Raw genomic sequence first — 18,653 nt, forward strand, 5'->3', positions numbered from 1 at the left:
CCACCTAAAGAAGTCACCACTGGCCCAGTAACAACCTCTACCACGTCTATTGTTGAAACTACAACCTCAGTGGGGAGTGTCACAACCACAAGCCCTGAAACAACAGTTGTAACATCAAAACCTGCTGTTGTTACCACAACCACTGAAGTACCGTCAGTGACAACTAAGGGAACCACAGCCAATCCTCCAGAAACAACTACATCAGAACAAACAACAGGAAGCGTTGCGACAATAAAACCACCTAAAGAAGTCACCACTGGCCCAGTAACAACCTCTACCACGGCTATTGTTGAAACTACAACCTCAGTGGGGAGTGTCACAACAACAAGCCCTGAAACAACAGTTGTAACATCAAAACCTGCTGTTCTTACCACAACCACTGAAGTACCGTCAGTGACAACTAAGGGAACCACAGCCAATCCTCCAGAAATAACTACATCAGAACAAACAACAGGAAGCGTTTCGACAATAAAACCACCTAAAGAAGTCACCACTGGCCCAGTAACAACCTCTACCACGGCTATTGTTGAAACTACAACCTCAGTGGGGAGTGTCACAACAACAAGCCCTGAAACAACAGTTGTAACATCAAAACCTGCTGTTGTTACCACAACCACTGAAGTGCCGTCAGTAACAACCAAGGGAACCACAGCCAATCCTCCAGAAACAACTACATCAGAACAAACAACAGGAACGGTTGCGACAACAAAACCACCTAAAGAAGTCACCACTGGCCCAGTAACATCCTCTACCACAGCTATTGTTGAAACTACAACCTCAGTGGCGAGTGTCACAACAACAAACCCTGAAACAACAGTTGTAACATCAAAACCTGCTGTTGTTACCACAACCGCTGAAGTCCCGTCAGCAACAACCAAGGGAACCACAGCCAATCCTCCAGAAACAACTACATCAGAACAAACAACAGGAAGCGTTGCGACAACAAAACCATCTAAAGAAGTCACCACTGGCCCAGTAACAACCTCTACCACGTCTATTGTTGAAACTACAACCTCAGTGGGGAGTGTCACAACCACAAGCCCTGAAACAACAGTTGTAACATCAAAACCTGCTGTTCTTACCACAACCACTGAAGTACCGTCAGTGACAACTAAGGGAACCACAGCCAATCCTCCAGCAACAACTACAGCAGAACAAACAACAGGAAGCGTTGCGACAACAAAACCACCTAAAGAAGTCACCACTGGCCCAGTAACAACCTCTACCACGGCTATTGTTGAAACTACAACCTCAGTGGCGAGTGTCACAACCACAAGCCCTGAAACAACAGTTGTAACATCAAAACCTGCTGTTGTTACCACAACCACTGAAGTACCGTCAGTAACAACCAAGGGAACCACAGCCAATCCTCCACGAACAACTACATCAGAACAAACAACAGGAAAAATCCCAGAAACAACAGTTGCAGTCACAGAAAGCCCACAAACATCAACTGTTATTACAAAACCTGTTATTTTGAATACAACAGCTGTTGTGGTGTCAACTGTAACTTCAGGAACAACAGTTAAAGGTACAACTTCCATTGGCCCAATAACACAGACACTTCCAGGCAGCACAACTGTTTACACTACCAGACCAGCCAGATCTACAGTTGTTTCTACACCACCTCTATTCACCACAACTACAACATTATGTGTCTGCATTGTCAATGGGACTACACATCGTCCTGGTAGGTGATTTTTCATTTTCCATTTTCACATCATCATTTTCCCCTCATCATCATTTTCAGCACCTTTTTACTTGTTTTTTCAGATAAATTTTTCCCCAACAAATTGTTCTCATTTAAATGTCTAAAAGGAATTTTTTTCGATTGTATATTCAGAACTTCAGTTTGAAAGTCTTCTTTTCTCTTTTCTATCACGCTATATTTAACATGATTTAAACATTTGATCAAACAGTGAACTTCCATCAACAATCATCAATTTAACACGTGAACACAATGAAAACGTGTTACACTTAGTTTTTAATTGTGAAGACAGTCTATATAATGTTCAGGTCCAACACTAAGCAATGGCACCTGATTTGCTCTTGTTTTCATCATTCATGTTTTCCCCTGTTTTGCTATTCATGCTAACACTGTCCGGAGACTTTACGGCAGCTTGTTTTTCATTCATTTTCAGAAATATCCTGAATACATTAATACAGCACATGCAATATATATTTTCAAAATACATACAACACACATGAATTAAATGATCTCTCAAAAAAGAACTTAGATGGGTAACATGTTAAAATACAGTACACAAAATTGTGAGCAGTTATTTGGTAAAGTGTGAGGAACAAATTTGGAGCAACCTGATAATTAATGAGTCTTAATTCTTAATTAATTAATTAAGTTCCTGAATAACTTTGAATCCAAGACTATGTAGTTGATAATGATGACTAGAACGGACTAGGAGATACTACATTAATGAATCATTAGATAATGATTAGTTCACAAATATATGCAAATCATCAGAGGCGCATGTTTTCCATTATCCTCCATCCATTTAAATTCGGTAAATTGCCGCTGAGTGTTGGTTGGTGCAGCATGTACTCAGCTAAGCTACATTTACATATGCTTACACCACTGCAATTGATTGAGTGAACAGGTTTCATTCAGTTACAGTTCAGTAACTGAATGAAAGAGTTACACAATCAATTGTTGAGAAAAACAATGTTGTGTTTTAGATGTTGTATTCCAGATTCCTAGCTCCTCGTTCGACCCAGAAATCATTCTGTCCCGCCATTATGAAGGCCGTTTAATATTCTTATTTCTGCTCATTGGATAAACGAGGAGCAATCTAAGAGGAGGCATGAGCATTTCCGTCAGGGCTATAGTGAGATAGTCACAAAGTAATGAGGGATTACTTAGTAACTACATGTATGATATATCACTCTCCTTGGGGTGCCCAAATGAATGTTTCAATAATAAGTAATTGTTGGAATGCTGTTATTGTTATCCTGTTTCTTTATTCCACTATTTCTTCCGTACCCCGTTTCGTCGCAACGCTTCTTCTTCTTCATTTTTTAAGCTACAGAAACCGTTCAACTATCAAAATGTTCAGCTCCTTCAGCTCATGTCTGCTATGACTTTTTCTATTTCTAACCTTTAAACTTTTTGAATTGTTAAGCTTTTTGCAACTTTTCTTTGAATGGGTTTCTATGGAGAAGATTTTCAAATCCTTCAAAAACTTCAAAAACTTCAAAAACTTTCAAATCCTTCAACTTCCTCATACTTTCAGCGACAGACACCATTTCAACTTTCAAATGTTGAGAAAACCCTCAACTATTGCCAACATGATTCAGCTTTTTGATATCTTTTAAACTTTTTGCACTGCAGCAATTTAACTTTTATGATTTTTCAGCCCTTTTCTGACTTTATAATGGGTGTGTATTGCGCAGCTTAGAGTGTGTGATGTCACCGCTAGAGTGAAGAGCAGCTTGAGATTCTTGTGAAAAAAACATTTGTATTTTGCCACTGTGTCCACAATCTTCACTCTTCATGCATAATTTCTGGATGTAGAAGTAGCTAATATTGTCCTTGTCGTAGAAAAATTACTGTGGAATCCCACAGATTTCCACATTTGACACCGAAGCCGTTAATTGAGAGGAAAACCAACTTTCTGCTCCATAGAGACCAATGTTAAATTTTGCTTCAAAAACATCTTCCACAGAACACGGTACCCCATTTCTAGATCGCCAGTTAAGCCACATTTTTTACACTACAGACACAATTTTTACAGGATCTGTTCTTCAACTCATTCTTCCCCTCAATTATTAATATCGGAGCAATAGGAGCTATGGTTATGGGAGTTTTGATGATTTGTTTGAGAGGTGTTTTCCTGTTTTATCTCCATGAAATGGCTTCAGGCACACAGGTGTTTGCGATTGAGCCAATTAGTGATGTTGATAAACACACAGACTCACAGACACACGCACACATACACTCCTCTCCCTCTCTCTCTGTGTCTCTCATACAGTCATTCAGGTCTTAGGGATCTTTAGAGGTCTTTCCCCCCTCCTCTACCCCCCCCCCCACACACACACACACATACACACACACGCCATTTTAAAATAAAAGCCCCACAGAATGAATCCTAACTGAAATGCTTGTGATGAGCCTGTCATTCATTTAATAACCGGTTTGTGTTTATCTAACATTATGATTCTGTCTCCTCTCCCCTTCTCCCCCACACCCCATTTCAAAATAAAAGCCCCAGAGAGTGAATTCTAACTGAACTGCTTGTGATGAAGCCTGTCATTTAATAACCTCTGTTTATGTGTCAAACATGATGATTATGTCTCCTCTCCCCCGCCCTCCCCCACCCAGTCCCACCCTTTCAAAATAAAAGCCTCATGGATGAACTGTATTTAAATGTTTCGCTCAAAATTAGGCTTTTTTGTTGAAATAATGAATGCTCTTACTAATACTGCGACAACTACTACTACTGCTAATATTTCTAGTATTACCACTACTACTACAACTTTTGCTGTTGCTACTATTACTACTACTGCTACTGCTATTACTGCTACCATAAATATTATTACTACCACTACTGCTATTACTACCACGCCCACTACTATTATTACTGATACCACAACTGATAATACTGCTATTCCTGCTACTACCAGTACTAATAACCTATACTAATACTACTACAGCTATTAGTACGACTGCTGATACTACTACTTCTACTACTTCTTCTAATTACAAATACTTCGACGACAACTTCTACTACTACTGCTCCTACAAATATCACTACTGCTGGAATTCTTTTAAGCTACAGAAACCGTTCGAATATCAAAATGTTCAGCTCTTTCAGGAGAGGGGTGACATAACTTCATATTTGTAATCTTTCAACTTTTTGAATTATTCATTTTTTTGCAATTTTTTTTAAATTGGATATCTATTTTCAGCAATGTTTTTGAGATTCATTTCAGCTTTCAGCATTCCAACGCATTTTCAGCAGGAAATGCATTTTCTAGTTAACAAGTTGTTACTATTTTGTGCCGCTTAGGATTAATGTAGAATACTCGTGTAGAAAGTGGTCAGAATGTAGGTTCACAGATATTAATGATTGAATCATTACCAATTACCATTGAATCATTCGATTAGTATCTCCCATCCGTTCTGTTGTGTCATTGTCTTGCTTTACAATAAATGACCTGGCCATGGTCATATATGATACTGAAAAGTTTTTCATTGGTATGTTGCAACTTATACAATAACTTGTAGCATTAGCATAGCACTGCAACAAGTTTACCCTCACTTTGTTTATCTCTGTCTCAGAGTTTAAGCTCACTGCTGACCTACAGCCAAATATTCGCTTTTGTTTTGTTGTGGTTGGAGTTACAGTGTTTGTTTGTTTTGGTTCTAATGTCTACTCTCTATTTAATATGTATTATGTGCTGCTCTGTGTCCCCCAGGTTGCGCCACTGTTTCAAATCTAAAGAAAGTGGCAGCTCACTAGCTACCTGAATAGGAAACAGAGTCACAGACGGGCCAGAATAGTGATAGGTGCTTCTGAACAACCTTCTTGGACTTTCAGGAAGGCACAAACTGGGGCTTGAAATAATCAAGGCTTGGTCTGCTCACAATAGCTCAGAGTTGACTTTACAAAATAGATGAATCCTGGTTCAGTCTCAGACTCCTTTAATAAATGCTTTTCACATTGAGAGCCACCTGAGCACAGCTCATTGCCTTTTTTTAAAGCAGGGTTGTTTTTGGTCTTAACACCCACTAAATCCTCTCATTTATTGTATTTTTAATAAATTAGTAAAGTTTATTTGGTGCACTAAACTTTTATTTCGACTCTTATTTTCACAGGGGACTTGGTGTACTATGTAACTGATGGCTTAGGTTGGTGTTACGTTGCACATTGCAATGCATCTTGTGAAGTTGAGATGCAATCCGGACTATGTCCCACAACACCGATACCCAGCACAACCGTAGGTTTCACCACTCCAGGGTTTGGCAGCACTACCGAAGGTTTCACCACTCCAGGGTTTGGCACCACTCCAGGATTTGGCAGCTCTACAGCTATTGCCAGCTCTACTTCCACTCCATCAACCACCCTGTCTACACCTACCACTGACTGCAATGATGTGAATTCAACAAGAAAGGTGGGATATAGATCACATGTATTTTTATTCATGATTGTGAATTGAATTATTTCTGAAAGACTTTGAGCATTTTATTTCACCAATAGCTGCTTTGTGTCCAGTAAATGGTAAATGGACTGTACTTGTATTGCGCTTTTCTAGTCGACCACTCAAAGCGCTTTAACACTACATACGTCATCATTCACCCATTCACACCCATTCATACACTGATGACAGGGGCTACATGCAAGGTGTCACCTGCCAAAAGAGCACTGATCATAAACAGGACTATGTTTATGTTGTAATATGAAGAATAAAGAGGAAAATATTTATTTAATTCCCAGAATAGTGAATGGGATTGTGGGATAGTAGTGAATAGGATTATGGGATAGTAGTGAATGGGATTATGGGATAGTAGTGAATGGGATTGTGGGATAGTAGTGAATAGGATGATGGGATAGTAGTGAATGGGGTTATGGGATAGTAGTGAATGGGATTGTGGGATAGTAGTGAATGGGATTGTGGGATAGTAGTGAATAGGATTATGGGATAGTAGTGAATGGGATTGTGGGATAGTAGTGAATGGGATTGTGGGATAGTCGTGAATGGGATTGTGGGATAGTAGTGAATGGGATTATGGGATAGTAGTGAATGGGGTTATGGGATAATAGTGAATGGGATTATGGGATAGTAGTGAATGGGATTGTGGGATAGTAGTGAATAGGATTATGGGATAGTAGTGAATGGGGTTATGGGATAGTAGTGAATGGGATTGTGGGATAGTAGTGAATGGGATTGTGGGATAGTCGTGAATGGGATTGTGGGATAGTAGTGAATGGGGTTGTGGGATAGTAGTGAATGGGATTGTGGGATAGTAGTGAATGGGGTTGTGGGATAGTAGTGAATGGGATTGTGGGATAGTAGTGAATGGGGTTGTGGGATAGTAGTGAATGGGGTTGTGGGATAGTAGTGAATGGGATTGTGGGATAATAGTGAATGGGGTTATGGGATAGTAGTGAATGGGATTGTGGGATAGTAGTAAATGGGATTGTGGGATAGTAGTGAATGGGGTTGTGGGATAGTAGTGAATGGGATTGTGGGATAGTAGTGAATGGGGTTGTGGGATAGTAGTGAATGGGATTGTGGGATAGCAGTGAATGGGGTTATGGGATAGTAGTGAATGGGGTTGTCTATGATTCTCACGGCCTTTAACACGCCCACGTGTATTGTATTCTTTCTGATCCCACCCTGTATCCTGGCCACGCAATTACCTTCATAATATAAATATTAAAGTTCATTAGGAAAGCCCCCGATGCGCTGGTTGGGGTGCAGAAAATACATCACAGTCATTAAGCAGCTTTTATCCAAAGTGACTTACAATTCAGATTCTATCACATTTCTACACCATAGGCACCTGGAGACATTTTTGGGGCTAAGTGTCTTGCTCAAGGACACATCGACGTGCGATTAGCAGAGCCGGAGCTGGGGTTCGAACCACCGATCCTCTGATTAAAGGACGGACCTGCTATGCACTTAGCCATAGTCGCCCTACTTAGCCACATTCGCCCTGCAATGCAACAAACCTGTTGAATTATACTGTATTGTTATACACACACATGGTTTCCTGTATGACTGACTGCTTCTCGATACCCATCCAGAATGGGGAGTCCTGGAAGGTCAGCAACTGCACCATAGCTACCTGCACCAATGGCACGATCACACAGACACACACTCCCTGTCCCACAGTACAACAGCCCATCTGTGCAAATGGACGCAAAGTTGTTGAAGTCTATGATGATGACGGATGCTGCTTCCACTATGAATGTGAATGTAAGTTGACCTGTGGTAGTGAGTGGTAGCCTTTACTGACAGGCTACCACTGCTTTTCTTTTCAATGCAGCAGAGCATTTTCTGTCAATATGCTCAGAATATTTACACATCTTCATATAAAATAAAATTAACGATTTACTGGAGAGCCAGACTATCGACTAAGTAACTTCTAAATTGCTTCAGTAATAGCAGTTACTAAAGCAACTATCCACCAAGAAAAATACTGTTGTCAATATTATTTGCCGATAAAGAAACATAGCCTTCTTGGTGGAGGTGATTGTGCTTTCTGCCTCTTCTAGTTGATACTTCTTGTTTCCATTCATGGTTCTTCTTACCCTGCAGGTGTGTGCAGCGGCTGGGCCGGATCCCACTACATGACATTTGATGGAAAGTCATACAGTTTCGAGGAGAACTGCTCTTACTACCTGGTCAAAGAGATTATCACTAAATATAACCTGACTATAATAGTAAACAACCATGACTGCGATCCTTCAGGCAGCACGTTCTGTCCCCAGGCTCTCATTGTAACCTACGGATCCTACGAGGTGGTTCTGACTCAGTTGAAGACTTCAGGAACAGCAGCTAATGTGGTAAGCAAGCAGACATGTATTGTTTTAGTGTTAGTAACTCACTTCCTTTATTATTTTGAGAGTACTTAATGAAGTGGTGTGGTGCATTGTGGGTGTGGTGCATTGTACAGTTAAAAACGCTGCTGCAGTCTTCTCTAATGTGTTTTGTCACTTTGTCCGACAGGTGTATGTGAATCAGAAACGGATCTATCCCGCCTACGCAAACTCTGTCCTACGCCTCACGAGCACAGATATGGTGATCACATTGGAGATACCTGAGATCAACACAAGAGTGGTCTATAGGGCCTCGTCGTTCAGCATTGACCTTCCTTATTCCTTCTTTGGTGGAAACACTGAGGGCCAATGTGGTGAGTCAGCAGACCACTTGATACGTAACGTGACCAAATCATTGGGTGAAAGAACTTAGAAACATTTCAATGCCACTTCTAACCAGAGGGCACTACTGAGAGCAGCCTCACTGGCAGCCTGCAGTCACTGTAGGACAGGCCGAATGTTTAGTGCAGAGTTCAAACAGTCAATGCAACAACTCACAGATCTGGAACAACCAGAATGAACAGAAGAACCGGAAAACCCTTAATAATTCCTCAGAAACAGGATGAAGGTAATATATAGTACAGCTCGATCTAGAAGACCAACGTCTCAGTTCAAGTCAACACGTGGACAGCGTTGCACTGCTAACAGAGACAACGGGCTCCAAGTTGTTTGTATTCAAATGTTGTGTTCTAAAATTCTCTACATTCCACTTTGAGGTTTGCTTTAACAAGTGTTCCTCCTGACCGCTTAACTGCACCAACGAGTCATAAATCAATTGTTTCAGACCAATGTGCAGCTTGGTGAGACCATTAGCATTAAGGACCTAACGAGTGAAGATCGCTGTAGGACAGAGTCATCAATGACTAGTGTGAGACGCTGTCAAAGAGACGGAGAGAGAGTTACAGCCAACAGTAGACACACTGTTGCCTTCAGCAGAGGATAGATGAGCTGCTGGAGTCAGAGAATGTTACGAGACTGAACGTTCAGAGTAAAACAATCTTAGGCAAATTGGCATGTCATGATGATGATAATATGGTGAACAGAGTATTAAGTTTGACAATGCATGTCAACAATAACGGAACACTTGTGCATTTTCTTTGTCAGAGAAATGTGTTAAATACAACAAATTCTCTTAAATCGCTGGCACATTGTATTTAGCAACAACTCTGTTGATCTGGTCCTTGCATGAGCTCCGATGCTTTGGCTTCAGACTCCTGTCTCTTCTCTTTCAGGGACCTGTGACAACTCCCAGAAAAACGACTGCCGCTCTCCTAACGGCCAGGTGGAAAGCTGCTCAGTCACTGCAGGCCAGTGGACTGTTCCAGGTACACCCTGTGTCACCCCCACGACCCCAACAACTACGACCACTTCAACAGCACCTCACTCAACAGCACAGCCTGCTTGCAAACCTGCCATTTGTGATATCCTAACCAGCAGGTGAGGGAACCACAAAATACTAAAGTCTTCATTCTCTCAGGCTTTAAGGCACAATTATTTAGTATAAAGCTAAGTGTGCGTCCATCCTGCTAGCTTGTAATCACATGTGTCTGCATGATTCTATTCAGAGTTAGGACAAAGCTAAAGTTATCAGCTTTTCAGCACAAAAAGATACATTTACTCATCTACAGTTATATGTAGATCTAGATGTAGCGGTGTTTCTTTCCAGAAGCCTTGAATGTTGGGGCATCATGACATTTTTCTGCATGCAGTTTTGGATGTGAAGCAGCTTAATGTATGGTCCAATGGTAGCCCTGTAGCTGGATGATGTGGTGGAGCTTGATGTAGTTTAACAGTGAATGAAGGACTGTTGACAGTTAATGAATTCAGCAGAACAAATCTCACCAAATACATTGAAAGTTGTAGGTCTATTTCATTGCTCTCTAGTCTTAATTTTGTCAATGAAAATGTTGACTATAATCATTTGTTGACATTCTTGAATTACTGGATTGCTTTCCGTTACGTCTTAGATGATGTTCATATTTTTCTGGTCACTTTTCCTGACATGCTGTCCTGGCTTGTATGTTCCTTCTAGTGTTTTTGCGCCGTGCAATACAGTCATACCCCCCGGAGCGTTTGTGACATCCTGTAGGTCTGACATTTGCAACAGTGGCAACGCCACAGGCTGCACCAGCCTGGAGGCCTATGCCACTCAGTGCTCTGATGCAGGAGTCTGCATTGACTGGAGGAATGCAACCAATGGGCAGTGTGGTAAGATGTATAGCGAATAGTTTATAGAACTAGAAGTGTTGCATGGAGTTCTGACAAATGTGTATATCAACGTATCTCCATCTTACAGGGCTCACGTGTCCAAGTAACAAGGTGTACATGGCCTGTGGCGCCACTGTAGAGCCGACATGCAATGACAGGTAATCAATAATGATCATGTGATTTTTTTAATTTATTCTTGTTTTAGAGAACTTGACATCTATACACTACTTGCCGGATTTAAATGCTTACCTGTCCGCTTCCCTGGATGAAATGATGTGTAATGTCCTGAGTGGAGATTGTTTTGTTCTGTCAGTGTGTGAGAAGGATGGATGGATGGATGGATGGATGGATAGTGAGCCCTGTTGTGTCTGTAATAACCAATCATTTCTTTTCTGACATCAGATTCAACCAAAGGTTCCAGGCATCCCCGAACACCACTACGGAGGGCTGCTTCTGTCCTCATGGCACCATCTTATTCAACACAGTCTATGACACATGTGTGGCCTCCTGCGGTACGATGAGATCCTAAAGAAAGCTTCACTTTCCTCAGAAGCATTCGATCGAAGCACAACTCATCCTACAAACACTTGTTTCTGTTTGAATTTCAGATTGTGTCGGACCTGATGGAAAACCCAAACAGGTGAGAACTCTGCCTGTCGCATGTATTCCTATTCTGTAGCAAAGCATGAGCTGTGTGTCTGAACTGGGTCCTGTCTCCTAAACAGCCTGGTGACACATGGATGAGTGGCTGCAACACCTGTACCTGTGACAACGATTCCATGAGCGTCCAGTGTCAGCCCGTTCAGTGCCCAACGATACAGATCCCCATCTGCAGCCAACCTGGCCAGCAGCTGCTCAACAACACAGATGGCTGCTGCACAACACAGTCTTGTGGTCAGTTGCAGTGTCACAGGACTCCATGTGATTCTGTCACTTTGTAGCCTTGATGCCACAAATTGAGAGTTGTTGGTAGTAAAACATGCCTCTGAAGAGATGAAGCCAAAGGCCTTCTTTCTATTGCCTTTGAACATGTAATGGTATATCTCACCTGATCTCTCTCTGACACGTTAAAGCAGGTGTAGGTACACACAGCACACTGCAACCTCAATGCTGTTGGATCTGCCTGAGGTGCTCTCATCTCTGACACATTCTTAAAGTCATTGTTCAACATTTTGGGAAATATTTGCTTTTCTGTCTGTGTATGGATTAAACACACAAGACAGGAAGTGTTAACTGGAGTGTTTTAGACGTATCTCACAGACAGCAGACTGATATCCATCTGAACACCTCAATGGATATTAAGATGATTTGAGGTAATTAGTGAATGTAGGACTGAATCTTTAAAACTGAACTGACGATACTGAATGATCAGCTGTTTGCACTGGAGCTCCCCTCACAAGTGTGAGACAGGACCATTGTCAGCTCAGTGGTAGGATGGATACAGTAAGGCCAGGTGGGAGCCCAGTGATCCGCTGCTCACAGGAGGATGGGTTGTGCTGAATCGGACGCAGGAGACTGAAGTTATTCCCAGACTGAAGACATCAGAATCAGCACAGTCATATCAGAGCGTCATAATGTGATTGCTTCCTGATGTACATACTGAAATATATTCAGCATATTACACTTATTCAGCTGCCACTTTTATCCAAAGTGACTTATAATAACAAGTGAATTCAACCATGTGGGTACAAAAAATGTAACTTCATCGAATATTCTGAACTGCTTCAAGTGCTGCCATATGAGACAATAGGAGGAAGAGTTCTACTTCTGGGACCAACGATGGAAGTCGTGTTGAGTTTCTGATGTCAAGAGGACAGAGATGATGAGGACTCTTATCATTACCAGACTGTCATTGCAAAGCCGTGATCAGATGTCATCATCCAGGTTCATGTTGTGTTAGATTCAGGGCCTCTTAAACTGTGGGGAAACCGCACATGATCCGGCCTCTGCTACAAAGTCATCCGGTTTCAATTATAATAAAAAGCATTTAATACTACAGAAGCTAAAACAATTGCAAAGTGAAGTACATTATTTACAGTATCTATAGATATATATTCTGCGCAGAAAAGGATTTTATTGGGTCTTATTTTACCTTTCAATTGTTCTCAACCACTTTTTAAGCGAGAACCTACCAGTTGTGTTCAGTGTGGCTTTGTGGCACAAAGGCAGTAAAACTGCCTGTGCCAAAGCACACTGATTGTAATCCTGCGGGCTTAATAATAATAATCTTTATCCAAAGGTTTGGCGCGCTTCTCCTCACACAAACAGAGGCGTGAAAATACACGTCAAACGTGCGGCCTGATCGGGAATAGTGTGCTATCTATTTTTCGGAGAGATTCGCTCAGCGGTTTCCCTGAAAATCCCAAAAAACTGAGAAAAATCGCCCCATTCACTTGAATGGGGTTTCGGCGTGAAGAGAGCAAAAAAAACACTAAAGTTTGGACCCATATTGACGAGCCGTCCATTAACGTAGACTAGATTCAAATTTTAAAACGTAGACAAAACGCTGCACTTTATTGAGCCAAAGGGACATTTTGATAGCTAGCACAGTTTTCATGAAGTCACAGATTAAGTTTCAGGAAGATTTTGTGTCTGTTTCAGATGTTATAATGGGTGTGTATTGCGCAGCTCGTTAAGCGCTAGAGTGAGAGCATAACGGTCAGAGTGGAGCGGAGCAGGAAAATCTTCTGTGATTTGTACAAACAAATTGCTCCAGCTCCCACAAGTTTTACTCTTGAAACACCATTTTGGCCAAAAAGCTTGGAAATGTTGTGCTGTCGCACACAGATGTCTCACATTTGGCTCAAAGAGCCACAGAGCGACATGAACTCCAACCAACTGCTCCATTAGACTCCATGTTAAATCTCACCACTCATTTCTCAAAGAACGCAGACGGTACCAGTTTTGTCTATTGCTCTGCAGCTCACATTATTAACACCACAAACATAAAAAACACATCAGCGTGTTTGCCAGAGTCTTATCTCTCTCACGGTATCCATATTTTGGCACTCAGACTCCTGCTAATGTTCAAAATCACTGATTACTGCAACGTTTCTTAATCAGTCTGCCTCTAACACCAGATGCGTGGCTCACCATGGCAACCAGTTACACATGCACGCAGGCTCTCTCTCTGTCTGTCTGCCTGTCTCTCTCTCCCACTCACTCAGTCCATCTAACTGTCTGTCTGCCTGTCTCTCTCCTCTCTGTGTCTCTCTCTATCATACAGTCATTCAGGTCTTAGATATTTTTAGAGGACTTTTTTCCCCTCTCACCGTACAGCACAGCTATAGTAAAGTAAACACTGTAGCTGTTGGGCCTTTAGAGGACCATACCAGTGTTGTTTGCAAACTAACATGTTTTCCCACCAGCAAGCAGCCGGTGGTTTTAATTATTTTCTGTTTGGTAGAAAAGGTTTCACACTGAACATCCTTTGCCTTCTGCTGAATAGTTAAGAGCAAGGCCTTTAATGCCCAGCTGGCTCAGTGACAAGCAGATCAGTCAGCTTCCAGGTGTGATGGTGTCAAACTGTGTCAAAGCAGGGCCTTCCTGAAGACCAGAGCCTGGGTCTCAGCAGAGTCTCCATCTGACTTGTAGTGAATCATCTAAACATGCAGAACTGCTGTTATTCTTCTTTGACTTATTGTCTGAGGCAACTCCCCACGTTTACATCATCACGCTGTCCTTTTGTTCCCAACAGAGTGCAACGTAAACCTGTGTCCCACTCCGACGATCACCTGTCCGCTGGGGTTCCAACTCAACATCAGCAGCAGCACCTGCTGCCGATCCTACACGTGTGGTATGTGACTCGACTTCAGCAAACACTTGTTCCATGAATTACACTAATGAAGATCTGTTCTGAAGATTTGTTTCTGTGCATCAAGTACAGAGATCGATTAGCCTAGCTTAGCACACATCTGATCTATAGTCAACTGAACTAATGTCTCTTGTTTGTTTTGCAGTTCCTCAAGGTGTTTGTGTCTACAACATGACTGAGTACAAGGTAAGGACACAGTCCAGACTCCAGATATCAATACATCTGTCACAGTCCAGACTCCAGATATCAATACATCTGTCACAGTCCAGACTCCAGATATCAATACATCTATCACAGTCCAGACTCCAGATATCAATACATCTGTCACAGTTCAGACTCCAGATATCAATACATCTGTCACAGTCCAGACTCCAGATATCAATACATCTGTCACAGTCCAGACTCCAGATATCAATACATCTGTCACAGTTCAGACTCCAGATATCAATACATCTGTCACAGTTCAGACTCCAGATATCAATACATCTGTCACAGTTCAGACTCCAGATATCAATACATCTGTCACAGTTCAGGAAGAACAGGGAGGATTGAAACACAGACGCAGCTTGAGTTCCAGCTGCTTTACTTCACTAGAACAGAGGGCAGAGTGTGACAACGTCAGAGTCCCTCTACAGGTTTCAACATACAGGAAATATCAACATTCAGCAAAGCTGCTACCTGATCAGTCAAACAACACGCCATCTGTTATGGGTGTGAATCACAGTGAGGATGTCTTCACCCTGAGGTCAAACACTTCTTTCATGTCCACTGTCCAATGGTCCTTTGTCTCTCGCTTCACTTCTCTTTGGCCAGACCAAAGAACAAACAGATACATTGTTCCCTTTCTCATTCACACAAACTTAATTCAAATGAACGAAGTTAAGAGCATGAGGTCATCTGGACGGACAGGTTACTGATTCACTGGACAGCAGTGCTACATGGACCAGCAGAGGAAGATCTATCTGAAGCTCCTAAAGAAAGAGGTGATGAGCAGCATTAGCAGCCGGAGCTGAAACTGAAGCTCATCTACAGGTGAAGAATAGCCTCTTGGCTAACTCTGGCGCATTTACAGAAATGTTTTTATTCATGTGCACTGTCCCTCATCAAATCTGTCATGAATATTGACAAGAAACAGGACAAGAATGAGAGTTGCTGACAAATAACAATCCAAAACAGACAGATGAGCACAAGCTTCCTGTTTGAACACTTTTCACTTTGGGATGATATCTCTGATATCAGAGGTCCCAGAGGTCCTGGTGCTGTTATCATCACCACGTGATGTTGCAGAGGTGACAGTCGCCATGATTAGCAGGTAGATCTCTTATGTAGCATTGTGGTTGGTGCGCTCTGCGATCACGCCACAAACAAACCGAACCAGAGTTTACTTGAAGTGGTCCTGTATTTGTTTGTGCACCACATAACAGCCACATCACACCTAGTCTGAAGCGATGACACGGCTTAGATGACAGAGCAGCCCCGTGACCTGAAGGCTGCTTTGACTCTGTGGTGCTGTGGTTTTGTTTGTGTGAACCTTATTACATTTACACAATCCATGCACTGATCACACTTAACTGTGTATGAATGTGCATCTTGTTTTCCTCTTGGTTCAGAACAATTCATCTCAGGTGTGAAAGAATCGTTTCTGAGAGTAAAGCTTTGATTCATGTGTATTTTATAGCCTGGTTCCAAGATACCAACAGAAACACCATCAGAACCACCACTAGAAGCACCAGTAACACCAGAACAACCGTCGGGGACCACAACAGCACCACCAGGAGCAGGAGAAACAAGATCAGCACCTTTAACAGAGGAGTCCTTCCAACCCAAACCCTGCCAGGACTGTTACTGTGGCCCCACAACGGATCCCATCACCAAGCTAAACATCATCACCTGCAAACCTATTGTCTGCAACACAAACTGCTCCAGAGTAAGCTCATTCACAGGACATACCAACACACACACACACACTTAGAGGCAGCTTTCTGTGGTACGACTGTAGCAGCTTGGTGTAGTTAGTTTCAGTAGTTGCACTGGACTCTTCAGGACTCATGTATCTAAAAGACATGAGCAATACCTCTCAGTGTGATGCAGTCGAATTGATTTTTGCATTTCTTTTATCAGCATCTTTTGCCCACAGTCTGAGATAAACTGCTGTCGCTCACCGTACTGACCAACACAGCTTCAGCACCTTGTTGTTTTCACAGGAATGTGCGGGCAGTCAATGATTCTTTGAGTCGAAGAGTTCATCAAAGCTTCATCTTTTTCTTTGGTATATGAGGTGTTTAAATACACCGTTCAGTAAAGTGTATATATTCATATACCTGAAAATATGACCAGAATATCCCAGTATCATGTTCCAGCTTCTCAGGAAGTTCCACTACATTTATGGTCTACCCATGGTCACTCTCTCACACTCTGCCTCGCTCTCTCTCACTCTGCCTCGCTCTCTCTCACTCTGCCTCACTCTCTCTCACTCTCTGCCTCACTCTGCCTCACTCTCTCTCACTGTCTCGCTCTCTCTCACTCTGCCTCGCTCTCTCTCACTCTCTCTCACTCTGCCTCGCTCTCTCTCACTCTGCCTCACTCTCTCTCACTCTCTTTCACTCTCTCTCTCTCTCACTATGCCTCACTCTCTCTCACTGTCTCACTCTGCCTCACTCTCTCTCACTCTGCCTCACTCTCTCTCACTGTCTCGCTCTCTCTCTCTGCCTCGCTCTCTCTCACTCTCTCTCACTCTGCCTCGCTCTCTCTCACTCTGCCTCACTCTGCCTCACTCTCTCTCACTCTGCCTCACTCTCTCTCACTGTCTCACTCTCTCTCACTCTCTTTCACTTTCTCTCTCTCTCACTCTGCCTCACTCTCTCTCACTGTCTCACTCTGCCTCACTCTCTCTCTCTGCCTCACTCTCTCTCACTCTGCCTCACTCTCTCTCAGGGTCATGAATATCAGACTGTAGCTGACGAGTGCTGCGGCCGCTGTGTTCAGGAGAGTTGTGTTTTCACCACAGCTGAGAACACAACGTACATCATTGGGGTCAGTGCTGCCGCTGTGGAACTTTCCTCACATTTTTAATGGCCAGAATTTGCTTGCTGTAGCGAGATAGTTCTTGTTTAGCTATTGACAATGTAGATATGTGTTCATGAATGTTAGAGAAAGAGAAAAATGCATATTTATTTGATATAAAGCAAAAATAAGACAAACCTTATTTTGAAAAATGACGAATCTGACTTATCTTCTGCTCTTCCTGTCAGTACAGGTCAACAACACATTTGTATCACCTAATGACAAGTGTGTGCAGTATACATGTGAGAACATCAATGGACAGCTTGTTACCAAGGAGACCAAGACAACATGTCCTCCCTTTAACCCCTTGGACTGTGAAGCTGTGAGTTTATTCACCCCCCCCCCCCCCCCCCCCTCTTAACTGTCCCACAGCATACATTAAATGTGTTTTTATCTTTCAGGGTACCGAGACAACAGACGCTAATGGATGCTGCACAAGCTGTAAGTTAGTGGAGTCACAGTGTTTAATACTGAATCCAACATCAGGAACAAACCTGTTGCATTGTGGGAACCTAACTCTTGCTGTGTGTTCCAGGCAAGCTGCGGAGCATCTGTGAGGTCCAGAGTAAGAACACCGTCATCGAGCTGAACGACTGCAAGAGCCCGCAGCCGGTCAACATCACGTCCTGCGCTGGACAATGTGGAAGCTCGTCCACGTGAGTCTATTGAGCATCACACTGTCAACTGAATCAGCTGAAGCCCTGCATGTGTGTGTGTGTGCGCTAAAGCAGCTCACTGGCTACTGAGCTGTTGCAATCAGACAGAGGATAAGAGCTGTGTGTCTGTGTGTGTGTGTGTGTGTGTGCAGATATTCTGCAGCAGCTAACATGATGATGCACCAGTGTGAGTGTTGCCAAGAGGCCACCACCAGTCAGCAGCAGGTGGAGCTGACCTGCGCCGACGGCTCCAAGGTCCAGCACAGCCACATGGTGGTGGAGACGTGCCGCTGCAGCAGAGCAGAGTGTGTGGCGGGGACAACGTCCAAACCATCGCGCCGCAGGAGACGCTGA

At 42.8% G+C, this 18,653-nt stretch overlaps 1 protein-coding gene across 1 annotated transcript in view; it reads left to right on the top strand.

The window, feature by feature from the left end:
• LOC306789821 (mucin-5B-like) overlaps window positions 1-18,653 on the top strand; it is a gene marked incomplete at both ends in the record, with an annotated part of 48,029 nt that extends 29,376 nt beyond the window's left edge. Inside the window, 15 exons of the mRNA XM_079285889.1 lie at window positions 7,764-7,935; window positions 8,278-8,525; window positions 8,689-8,872; window positions 9,791-9,995; window positions 10,591-10,766; window positions 10,855-10,924; window positions 11,169-11,278; window positions 11,375-11,406; window positions 11,492-11,660; window positions 14,464-14,562; window positions 14,726-14,766; window positions 17,515-17,613; window positions 18,045-18,084; window positions 18,179-18,299; window positions 18,452-18,653. Coding sequence (XP_079142015.1) covers window positions 7,764-7,935; window positions 8,278-8,525; window positions 8,689-8,872; window positions 9,791-9,995; window positions 10,591-10,766; window positions 10,855-10,924; window positions 11,169-11,278; window positions 11,375-11,406; window positions 11,492-11,660; window positions 14,464-14,562; window positions 14,726-14,766; window positions 17,515-17,613; window positions 18,045-18,084; window positions 18,179-18,299; window positions 18,452-18,653 — 1,968 coding nt within the window. The remainder of the gene's footprint in view (window positions 1-7,763; window positions 7,936-8,277; window positions 8,526-8,688; window positions 8,873-9,790; window positions 9,996-10,590; window positions 10,767-10,854; window positions 10,925-11,168; window positions 11,279-11,374; window positions 11,407-11,491; window positions 11,661-14,463; window positions 14,563-14,725; window positions 14,767-17,514; window positions 17,614-18,044; window positions 18,085-18,178; window positions 18,300-18,451) is intronic.

The sequence above is a fragment of the Melanostigma gelatinosum genome (genome assembly GCF_949748355.1).
Source record: "Melanostigma gelatinosum genome assembly, chromosome: 2".
Lineage (NCBI taxonomy): Eukaryota > Metazoa > Chordata > Actinopteri > Perciformes > Zoarcidae > Melanostigma > Melanostigma gelatinosum.